Below are 10,878 nucleotides of genomic sequence, written 5' to 3' on the forward strand. Positions count from 1 at the left end.
CAGGTTGAGCTGTTGTTCAGCATCTTAGCTGTAGAGGGCAGTGTCACTGGCCCTCATATGTGGGATCCGAACCGGGGCCTCTGGCGTCCCAAGCCAGTTCTTAACCATCGCGCCACTCGGCTGGCCCGTGTTTTTTTTTTAAAAGAATTTTTATTGGGGAACAGTGTGGTTTTCCAGGACCCATCAGCTCATCAGCTCCAAGTCAAGTAGTTGTTTCAATCTAGTTGTGGAGGGCACAGCTCCTTGGCCCATGTGAGAATCGAACCGGCAACCCTGGTGTTATGAGCCTGCACTGTAACCACCTGCGCTAACGGACTGCCCTATAGAAATGTTTTAAATTCTTTTATTTATACTTATGATTTAAAAGTGTAACAAATAAATAAATAAATGCTAAAATTCCCTTATAATACAAACCCCTCCAAGTACCTAAATATAAACAAAAATTTGAATTAAAAATTAGAATGAAAGATTTTTTTCCCCTGTAAGTATGGGCCAAAAATGTGGGTGCGCATTATACACGGGAGCGCATTATACACAGCAAAATGCAATTAAGTACAGGTAATTCAGCCAAGCCTAGTTATAGCTCTGTAACACTGAAGTACCCACACTGTTTACTCCACCAAACACCTTCCTCCATTCTTACTGTCTGAGTCAGTGGCGTCACTGTCTGCCAGAAACCAGGGCATAAGCCACAGTTCTTCCCTTTCCTCTTCACCCTCCAACCCCTCCCACCCTAGCCAAATTAATCAACCACAGAGCCTGGAGATGCCACCCCCTCAATATCTCTGACATCATTTCTTCTCTTTCCTTATGCCCCTACTTAGTCCCTCTACCTCCTGGCTTTTCCCTCTTCAGTCTGCCCTCCAAACAGCAGCCAGAAAACTGCAACTCTGATCATGCCGCATATCTACTTAGAACACGTGCAAGTTCTTGACAATTATTTACAAGCAGTATTTTCCAAAGTGAGTTCCCCTGGGAAGACTGACTTCCTGAGGTTCCTTCAGGAAGGGGGTTCCATGATCAAATGAGTTTGGGAATCCCATATATATGAATGTTGACTGAATCCCATCTACTCGATCCTTCTCTTATAGAGTCCCATGCATGTTAGAAAATTAAAGGCTCTGAGAAGTCCTGCAGTAAGGAAGCTGCTTTAATTGTGTTTAACTTTGGGCTTCCTAAACTTAACCTTAGAGTCTGTTAACATCTTACAGACTCTTACAGAATTATAAAATACATTTTGGGATATGTTGATCATACATGAAAGTCAGCTTTCTTAGCCCAGCTTTCAGCCTTCACAATCTGGTCCAGACTACCTGCAGCCTCACTTCCTGCCACCTGCCCACACTCCTCAAACTGTTCACAGTTCCCCAAATACACTGGGCTTCCCAGCCCCTTCATGCCTTTGCACAGGCTGTCCCCCCTGCCTGGAATGCTCTTTTCCTTTGCCAGGGTAGTGAGCTTCTACTCATCCTTCAAAGCCCAACACAATAAGCTCTTCTTTGGGGAAGAAGTCCCAGAAAATCTGATTCCTCCCTCTTTTGTCTGGCTAAATTCATTCATTCACTCGTTCATTCATCAATCTTCCAGTTCTGATCACACTGTATTGAAATGATTAGTTCTTAATATCTCCCTTTACTGTAAGCATCCGGAGGGCGGCCACTATCTCAGTCATCTGTGTTTCCCTTGAGCCTAGTACACTGCCTGGGACAGAGCAAGTAGAACTGCTTTAAATTTAAATGGAAAAACTTTAGGCACCATTGAATTGAGTGTTAAAATCCTTATGTTTATACTCTACCACTTTGTTTTTTGCCCAAATAGCCCCAGGTTGGTATTGCATTAGCTCAAGTATCTGAGCCCCTGGCCAACAGCAGGAGCTGAGCAATGGGGTAATTGCTATTCCTGCTGCTTTTCAGGCCAACCCTGAGCACCACTGGGGCTGTGCTCCTGAATGGCCCCTGGAGGGTCAATGTGGTGGTTCTCAATATCCCTGAGAAGCAGCGGAGTCTAACAGTGTGGGATGGACTTAGGATGAATTCTAATGAATAAGAATGAAAGAATGGAATGTGACTTCCAAGGCGAGGTCATAAAGATATAACTTCCTTCCTTGCTGTCTTGTTCTGGGGGAAGCCAGCTGCCATGTTTGAGGACACACAAGCAGCCTGCTGAGAAGCGCATGTGGTAAGGAACCGAGGCCTCCAGTTAACAACTGCATGAGGGAGCCACAACCGTGGGAAGTGGGTCATCCAGCCTGATCAAGCCTTCGGATGAGACTGCAGGCCTGGCCAACAGCTTGAATGTAACCTCGCAGGATACCCTGAGCCCGAACCTCCCAGATATGTCATTCTTGAATTCCTGACCCACAGGGATGATAAAACGTTTAAACCACTAAATTTTGGGGTAATTTGTTATATAGCAATAAATAACTGATTCAGTCAGCACAGCTTGCCTGTCCTGGGAACCCCAAGCCTGTTTCCTCCCTGGGGAGCCCCTGTGACCCCCCTGAATCTACCAGGCTGGCTAATTCTGTGGGAAGAGGCCACATCAGACAACGAGCTCAAGCGCACCCACCAAGGCCAATGCCAACTTAATCGAAAGCAGTGGTTTTCAAACCTCCTGTAATGCAGCAGAGCCATTCTTCCTGCAATCTTACACAAAGGCCCAGAACGTAAAACAAATAAAAGGAGGCCACTTGGAGGAGGCCCTCCCATTATCACTCATAACAGTCAACATTTACCGATCATGGCCACGTGCCAGACAGCACCAAGCGCCCAATAAGCACTTTCTCCTTTGGTTTCACAGCTATCCTGTGAGGTGCGATGGGGGATCAGCCCCATCTCACGGATGTGGAGACTTGAGTACCAGAGAGAGTAAGAACTTATACAGAGTTGAACCAGCAGTGTATTGGGTCTGAACCCAAACCCAAGTCTGTCTGATTCCATAAGCTGGTGCTTCTTATAACTACAATGCTATATAACGGAGCTGGCAAACTTTCTGAAAAGGGCCAGATAGTAAATACTTTTTTTTACTTTGGGGTCTATGCAGTCTCAGTTACAACTATTCAACTGTGCCGTTGTAGCTGGAAAGCAGCCACAGAGAACATGTCAATGAATGGGCATAGCTACGTTCCAATAAAACTTTATTTACAAAATCAGGCAGCAGGCCAGATGTGGCCCTGGGGCTGTGTGGTTCACCAATCCTGCTCTATAACATGTGGGAATCTGGGAGTTTGGATCAGGGACACGCATGGTGTCCTAACAGGTAATAACAGAACCTCAAAAGCCTGAGTCTCTTAAATACCAAAAACAATATCCAATACCTGGCTGCTGTTGGGTAGTGACAGTCTCAGCTTCTGGGAGGCGGAGGGAGGGCTCCATGGAATGAATGAATGAATTCACGCAAAGCACTTGCCCAGCGAGTGGGACCCAGGGGGTGCTCAATCCGTTAGCTTCTCTGTAATCATCCATAAAGAGCATCTCATGGAGCACTCACAACAAAAGGAAGCTCTGATTATTGTTATCTGTGACAGGAGGGAGCCTCCCTGCTCAGTCTCCAAGGCCCCCTTCCACGGTGAATGTTCCAAAGTTCCACAATAAAATGCTAATGGAGAAAAGCCACACTCCTCCCAGGGCCTCACATTTGCATTTTAACGTGTTCTGGGAGCTCAGCGACAAAGCCACATTCTTAATCGGGAAGCATCAGGTCACTCAGAGTGGGCCCAGGAGAGACGCTGGAGGCAGAGAGGAGAGGGGCGGGAAGGGGAGGAGGGAGACGGGACTCCAGCTCCGTCTAATTCCCGGGCTGCAGCCTCCAGGCAGAGGTGGCTGAGCAGGAGGGAAAAGCTCTCAGGAGATAAAGCCGACTTTGGGGATTAACAACAAATGCCAACCCTGCCCCAGACAAGGAGCTCATTTGTGCTAACGCCAGAATTGTTATTTGTTAATTACATACCAGCCTCAGGCCATGAAGAGCCCCTTTTCTGAAGGGAAGGGCTGAGCTGGGGCTTTAGGACGCTAGGTCACAAGGAGGGAGAGGGCAGGGAGGGAATCCCAGCGCCCTAGAGCCATTCAAAGATTTCAGACTGGGCCCTGCTGCGGGGCACACACACTGCTCTGGAGACAGAGCAAGCCAGGCAGTGCAAACCCCAGCCTCCAGAGATGGCTTGCCTGGCCTCCCCGCTGGTAAAACGGGGAGGGACTTCCTCTGCGACCTGGCTCCGCGACCCCACCCCCAAGGGGGCCCAAGGTCACTGCTCTATGCCAGCACTTTCAAAAGCTCCCAGGGGAGTCTCACAGCCAGGGCTGGGGAGCCCCAATCTAGGGTGACTGGGCACAGGTGGCTTTACTCTATGAGCCTTGGTTTCCTCGGGATACCAATCTTGTAGGGATGAAATGCCTGGTATGGAGAATATGGCTGCCGAGCATGGAAGAAATGGCTGACAGGAGCCATCTGGCCAGGGCCTGGGGAGTGGGGAAAAGATGCAGACCTCCTCCCGCTGAGACCAGCCAGCCCTTCTCAAGCTTCCCTGTGTCAGGATCTACGCTGAGCCTGACGTTTTCACGATTGCATTAATCCTCATGCCATCCTCAAGGTGGATACTAGGATCACGGCCATTCTCCAGATGAGAAAACCAAGGCTTGGAGAAGGGAGGCCCCCAAACAAGCAGAGGCCAGGTGGCTCCAGGACCAAGTGCTTACCTCTCCCCTGCTGGTATCAGCCACCACTTCTCACCCTTCAGAAGCCCTGTGCCATGCAAGCCTATCCTCTGTTCAGAATGCCCCAGGTCCCTGAGGACAGGTCACCATTCCCTATGCCAGCTCTCAGCAACCCCCAGGCCACCACCAGCCAGAGGCCATAGTGGCTGAAGCCAAGAGCAGGTGCTTCCCTTTGGCAGACATCACAGTTCAAGGGCGCCCTCTGCTGGTTCTTTTAAAAATGGCGCTCAGGCCGGCACCCAGGTGCCTCCTCTGAGACCCGGCCTGAAACAAGGTCCCCAGCACAGCATACACTCTCTCCCAAAACACCTCCACATACACAGTGGCCCTGCTGAACCCACAATGCAGCAAGAGGCCAGAACATACACCTGGGCTTCAATCCACCTGGGCAGTGGCTCCACCTCTCTGGACCTCCTTTTCCTCACCTGCAAAATGGGGGTGAATAATAGTTCGCGCCTTCAGGGGGTGCTGAGGAGATTAAGAGCCATGCTGAAATCCTCACTCCTGCCAAGGTGGGCGCCATCATTATGTGCATTTTGCAGGTAAGAAAACCACACAGCTGGCCTTGCAGCACACGCTCGATAAACATAAGATGTTAATAGCAGCATGAGATTCCACTCTTAGCACTTATTCATTGATTCAACCAATGCTGTGCACTTCCTAGGTGCCATCCACCACCTGAGTGCAGTGGGGATCTCGTCCTAACCATGTCGTCCCACAGCTGGAATGGGGGCTAAACGCTGTTTGTGGAGTGACTGACAAAATATTCCTGGTTCCAACTTAACACTCCAGACAGTTTTCCTTATTGGATTGGAATGGCCACGGGCTCAGGAAGAAAAAAAATAAAATAAAAAATTGAGTCCAATTTTCAGTTCTCCCACTTCCTGGTTGTGACTTCGCCTCGCTTGGCTCCAGCTTTCTCACCTGTCGAGTGAGCCTGCTGCTCCCTTCCCTTGCAACACAGGTATAAACCCCCCATCACATGGCCGGGCCCAGGGAAAGTGCTCAGTCAACAGGCATTTCTTATGCACCTACTATGTGCTAGGCATTGTTTTAGGTGCTGGGGACAAGGCAGAGAGCAAAATAGTCTCAGCATGTTTCTCTCCTCCTCCCCCACACCTTGCCTTCTTCTACCTCCGGGCCTGAGCAGCAAAATTGGGACCCCGAAGATTTCAGGTCAGCTGGAAAAAAAATAGGGAGGGTCCCTGGTTATCCAAGGTGCTGTCAGGAGGGGCCCATGCTACTGAGCTATTAGAAGAATGGTGCTTACAGGAAGCCAGGGGCTGGGAATTCATCATTGTTTCTCACGATGAGGCTAACAGCGTGAGAAGCCATTCTTCCATGAGACACAGAAGTCAGGGGCCTTGCCCAGGATCACATGGGATTTGATGCTAAGCCTGGCCTCCTGGGGCCAGGATGCAAAGAAATACCTCCCAGAGCCTGGGTCAGTGACAGGAGGAGCAAGGAGCAGATGATGGGCGGAGCAGCGGGAATCAGAAAAGGCCTCCCAGAAGGGGCCAATCGAAGAGTAGCAGGTCACCCACAGCATGCACAAAGGCCCTGGGGCAGGGACACAGGCACCAGGGCTGTCCCTAATTCCTCAGAGATGACCAGGCATCTGGATTTAGTGCAGGACTTTCAAAAACCAAATCGACAAATGCCCCTAAGGGTTTCAGATGCACTTAATCTTTTTTTTTTTTAATTCCAATTAAGGGGAAAGCGTTGCATTATTATGGATGAGGCCAGGGCAGCTTGGTGGTTTTACCTTCTCAAGGCAGCGGGCCCAATGGAGATGGCAGTGGCTGTTTTAACTCTCTTTTTAATTAAGGGAAAAGCTCCGGCTTGCGTCAGGGATGAGCTAGCTGCTGGAGAACCTGGGAGGAGCCAGAGAGAGGCCCCAGCACAGCCAGGTGGGGGACCGCACAGCAAGGTGGGGGACTGCACAGCCAGGTGGGGGAATGGGCTCACCTCCCTGGCTGTCCAGCATCTGCCTTCCTGCCTCCGAGCAGGGACTCTGGCAGGCCCTCTCTCCCACCAGCCTTTATCAAGTTCTGGCGGACAGTCCCTACTCCTCCCAGCACCAGCCCCTCTGGGGAGGCTTCTTTGGGTCTCAGCCACAGAGGGTGAGGGTACAGTGTGGTGAGCTCGGCTGACACAGCAGTGGAGTCTTGGGCAACTGGCCCTCCTCCTGGCCCCCAATCTACTCATCTCTAAAATGGACACAAGAGAGTAGCTGTGAGAACTGAAGTCAAAGAAAATAGGCAAAGTACTTAGCACCCATCTGGCCCATGGAAAATGTTTGATGTGTGTAGCTCGGGGTTCCTCATTGTTGACGTCTGGGGCTAGATCATTGTGGTGGGGTCATCCTGTGCAATCGTAGGGTGTTTAGAAGCGTCCCTGGCCTCTAGATGCTGTATCACTTTCCAGTTGTGACAATAAAAAATGTCCCCGGACACTGTGAGGTGTCCCTTGGGGGGTGGGGTTGCCAGATAAAGTTCAGGACAATTTTTTTTTTTTTAGTATACTAAAAAGTATGTCCCATGCAATATTTGGAACATGCTTATGCTAGACAATTATTCCTTGTTTATCTGAAATTCAAATGTAACGGGGCATCCTGTTTTATGGGGGTTTTTTTCCTCCTAAATCTGACAACTCTACTGGTTGTGGGGGCGGGTACCCAGCCATAGCAGTTGCTAATCTTGACAAGAGCTTAGCATTTCAGAGTGGTGCTCAAGAGCTGCTGTTCTCTCTGTCCCCAAGTGGCCCCACTGCACACCTGTGCGGCTAGAGCTACAGGAAGGGGCTGCAGGATGGCCTGAGACAGAGCAACTGGCATCCTCAGTCTGCCCCTTGTCAGCTGTGTGGCCTGAGTGAGTTTCTTCCCCCCTCTGAGCCTGTTTCTTTAGCCACATGGGGGCTACGTTAAAGGGGGCTACACTTGGTTGGCCCCTTGCTGGAATATTCAAACTTTCGCCCTAGATCATAACTCATAACCTGCAAGGCTCTCATAGGACATGTGACATTAAGTTGAAGTGTCTGGGGCAGCCCAGCCAATAGCAGGTGCTTAGTGGGGCCATACCATTAGGACTGTTATTACTGCCATTAAAGGGGCTATTAGTCAAGGAGATTCCAGGGCTAGGGTTCTCGCCCTAGTCTCAGGCCTGATCAAGGTTATGCCCCCTCTGGGGACAGCCTTCCCCCGATGTCCAGTAGATGGGTGGGTAAAAGGCCTGTCCCCCTCGATCCGGGATAACTGCAGGGCCATCCTGGCTCTAGATGGCCCATGGTGGCCTAGCTGCAATGCTTGGAAGCCCAACTCGCCCTAGGTAGCAGGCATTGAGGCCATGGGTCTGCCCTGCTACCTGGGACAGGCCAAGGACCATTATCAGTTTATGTGTTGGACTCCAGGCCAAGTTAGTGACCTCTCAGCATAGGTACCAGGATCACTATTGCTTTGGCCATGGAGGGCCTGGCCCATAGTCATAAATAAAATGTCAAAAGGGCAGAAATAGTATGGGCACATCATAGTAATAACAACAGCTCCAGTGGCGATTTCCACATACCCACCACATCCCAGGCCCCTTCCATCCCAACAACAGCCCTCCCCAGGCAGGGTCTAACCGTGCCCATTTTATAACTAAAAACAAAAAGCACCAGTTCAGGGAGCTGGAGATCCTCAGCCACATCACATGGGATCTGGACCTGTGGGACCAGAGTCCCTTAGCTCTGCGCTTGCCTGTCTCGGGCCCTGAGAGACCTGCAAGGCACGAAGCAAAATGCGGGGGGCCGGGGAAGGTCAGAAGTAGACAAGGGTACAGCGCTGCCCTGCTCAGAGTCACATCTGCACCCCTACCCCGGCCTCTGCACCCCTACCCTGGAGCCTGAAGGCTCCTTGGAGGGAGCCTTCACACCCCCAGGAGGGAGAAAGGCAATTCCTTGGGCCCAGGAGAACCTGGTTGCTTAGCTTCCCGGCCAGCCATGTTCTGACAGCTAATTATTGGTTAGCATCGCCTTTACTTGGGAGTCCTGAGCAGCACAGAGCCGAGAGGCCCCATCGTGGGCCGCCAGCACCAGATAGTGAGTCCCGTCACCCGCCTCCCCACCCGCTGTGTCCCCCGAGGCTCACTCATCCTTCATTCATGCCACAAATACTTGCAGAGCATCTCATTCATGCCAGGCTTGGAGGGACCTGACAGGCACGAAGAGGAAGCGGTGGGAGTGAGGCATGTGTCTGGTGCCCAGTCATGTTCCCAAGGCCCTTGGGGCCCCAGCTTGGCCACATTCTAGCTGTGTGACCTTCGGCAGGGAGTGTTACCGCCTGATGCCTCAGTTTCCTCATCTGTATGCTGGGGTTGACGAGCAACTTTCCTCAATATGGGCGGGCAGGAGTGACGCCTGGCTGGTGAGCACTGACCTCCCTCCTGGACTGAGGGAGTGATGGCACAGCTGCCCTAGAGACGGGCCCTGTGAGGGTCTCCACACCTGGATTAAAGTCAAGAGAATGTTCACTCTGCAAACACTGATTGTGTCTCTACTGTGTGCTGACCCAGAGCTGGGTACGGGCTTTGCAGATGAGCAGGGCAGCCGTGGTTCCTGACCCCGTGGAACTGGAGAGTAAGGAGAAGGCGAACATTAATCGGAACTGTCACCTGAGTACTAATGCTGCGTGCTAGGACGGGTTCTAACCCAGGCATGGTTAGGGAATGCGTCTCCTCCCACCTGCTGTGACATTTGATTTACTTCTACACTCAAGGCCCTCCCTCCTCCTTGGGGCAGAGAAGATACTGGAGGGTTAGCATAAGAAGAGAGAGGCTAAGTCTCTGCTGTGAGCCAGGAGGCTGCCTGCTGCTGGGGAGAAAGGCAAATTAAGCACCATTTCCTTCTGCATTTAAGAGAGGTTTGGATTACCCTCCCCCAACTCTGAGCAGGCTGGGGGTCTACTAGCTTCTCAGCCTCTGTCCCCTGAGCAGACATGTGTTCAGAAGGTTCCAGAAAGAGTCCTGGATTGGAGCCTGCACATCCGGGTTCCCAGCCAAGTTAACTTGCCCCTTGTCACCTTGGGCAGTCGGTACACATCCCAGGCCCATCTGAAAAGCAAGGACACTGGACCCAGACAGTGGTTCTCACCCCAGGCTGCATAAAGCTTTTTAAACACACCTCTGCCCAGGACCCACCCACACTAACCGAATCCCTATCCTGGGGAGTGGGCAGGACCTGCCCTGTTTTGAAAGCCTCCCATGTAATCCTGATGTGCAACAGAGGCTGAGGCCCTTGGTCTGGAATGATTGTGGTGCTTCCTATTACTCTGAAAAGAAATTCCTGATACCACACCTCAGCTCCTCCTGCTTGACTTCCCCATTCCTGCCACATTTGCCTTCTCGATGCTCATCAGCTCACCACACTTGTTCCTGTCTCAGGGCCTTTACATCTGCTGTTCCCTCTGTCTGGCACACTGTTCCCTGCATCCATGTAGCTGGCTCCACGACAGAGAGGACCTTACCCACCTCATGTCCTTCTATTGCACAACTTTGTCTAATTCCCTTCACAGCTCTCACCAGATAATCTACCAGTCTGGGTTAGGTGTTCACACATTCATTTCTGTATTTCCAATGGAACTCTGTGATGTTCACGGCCATGTCGCTGGGCCTGGTGCAGTGCCTGGCATACAGGAGGTGCTCAATAACTGTTTGCAAAACAAATGACAAGCTACACCAGAATATAGCTCTGTCTGAGCTCTGTCCCCAGGGGAAGGAAACACCTGCTGTGTGTCAGGCTCTGTTCTAGTGGGTGCAGGGCAGGCATAGTAGACAGAGACCCCTGGCAGTGGCACTGCCAGACAGAGAAGTGAGTGACCTCCCCCAGGATCCCCATGGACAGCAAGCTGCAGCCTATTTCATAAGTGGAAACACTAAAGCTCAGTATATCGTAAGACATTGACCTTGGCCATTTTCTACTTATGGTGGATCTCACCATGTGACCTTCCCTTCAACATATCAAGCCTCCACTCATTCTGAAAACTACTCAGAATGTATTAGCCAAATGAATGCTTTTTATCCCCTCCCTGTTCATGGAGCTCCCCATCCTCATTATATCCCAATTCCCTGCCTGCTCTATTGGGCTGCTGTAGGTCTCTCCTCACCCACTTGCTATCCTCCTTTCAAATTCA

The 10,878-nt window shown here is 51.1% G+C and overlaps 1 protein-coding gene across 2 annotated transcripts in view; it reads right to left on the minus strand.

The window, feature by feature from the left end:
• The window catches only part of CLMB (calcimembrin), a 36,978-nt gene that overhangs the window by 10,791 nt on the left and 15,309 nt on the right, over positions 1–10,878 (minus strand). The window contains exon 1 of one of the 2 annotated variants that reach the window (XM_019634628.1): positions 3,317–3,563. The exons of the other annotated variant lie outside the window; for it this stretch is intronic. Coding sequence (XP_019490173.1) covers positions 3,317–3,473 — 157 coding nt within the window. The 5' untranslated portion in view covers positions 3,474–3,563. Of the gene's footprint in view, positions 1–3,316; positions 3,564–10,878 lie in introns of those variants that run through there. 2 annotated transcript variants of the gene reach the window in all.

This window comes from Hipposideros armiger, unplaced genomic scaffold (assembly GCF_001890085.2).
Source record: "Hipposideros armiger isolate ML-2016 unplaced genomic scaffold, ASM189008v1 scaffold_19, whole genome shotgun sequence".
NCBI classification, from domain to species: domain Eukaryota; kingdom Metazoa; phylum Chordata; class Mammalia; order Chiroptera; family Hipposideridae; genus Hipposideros; species Hipposideros armiger.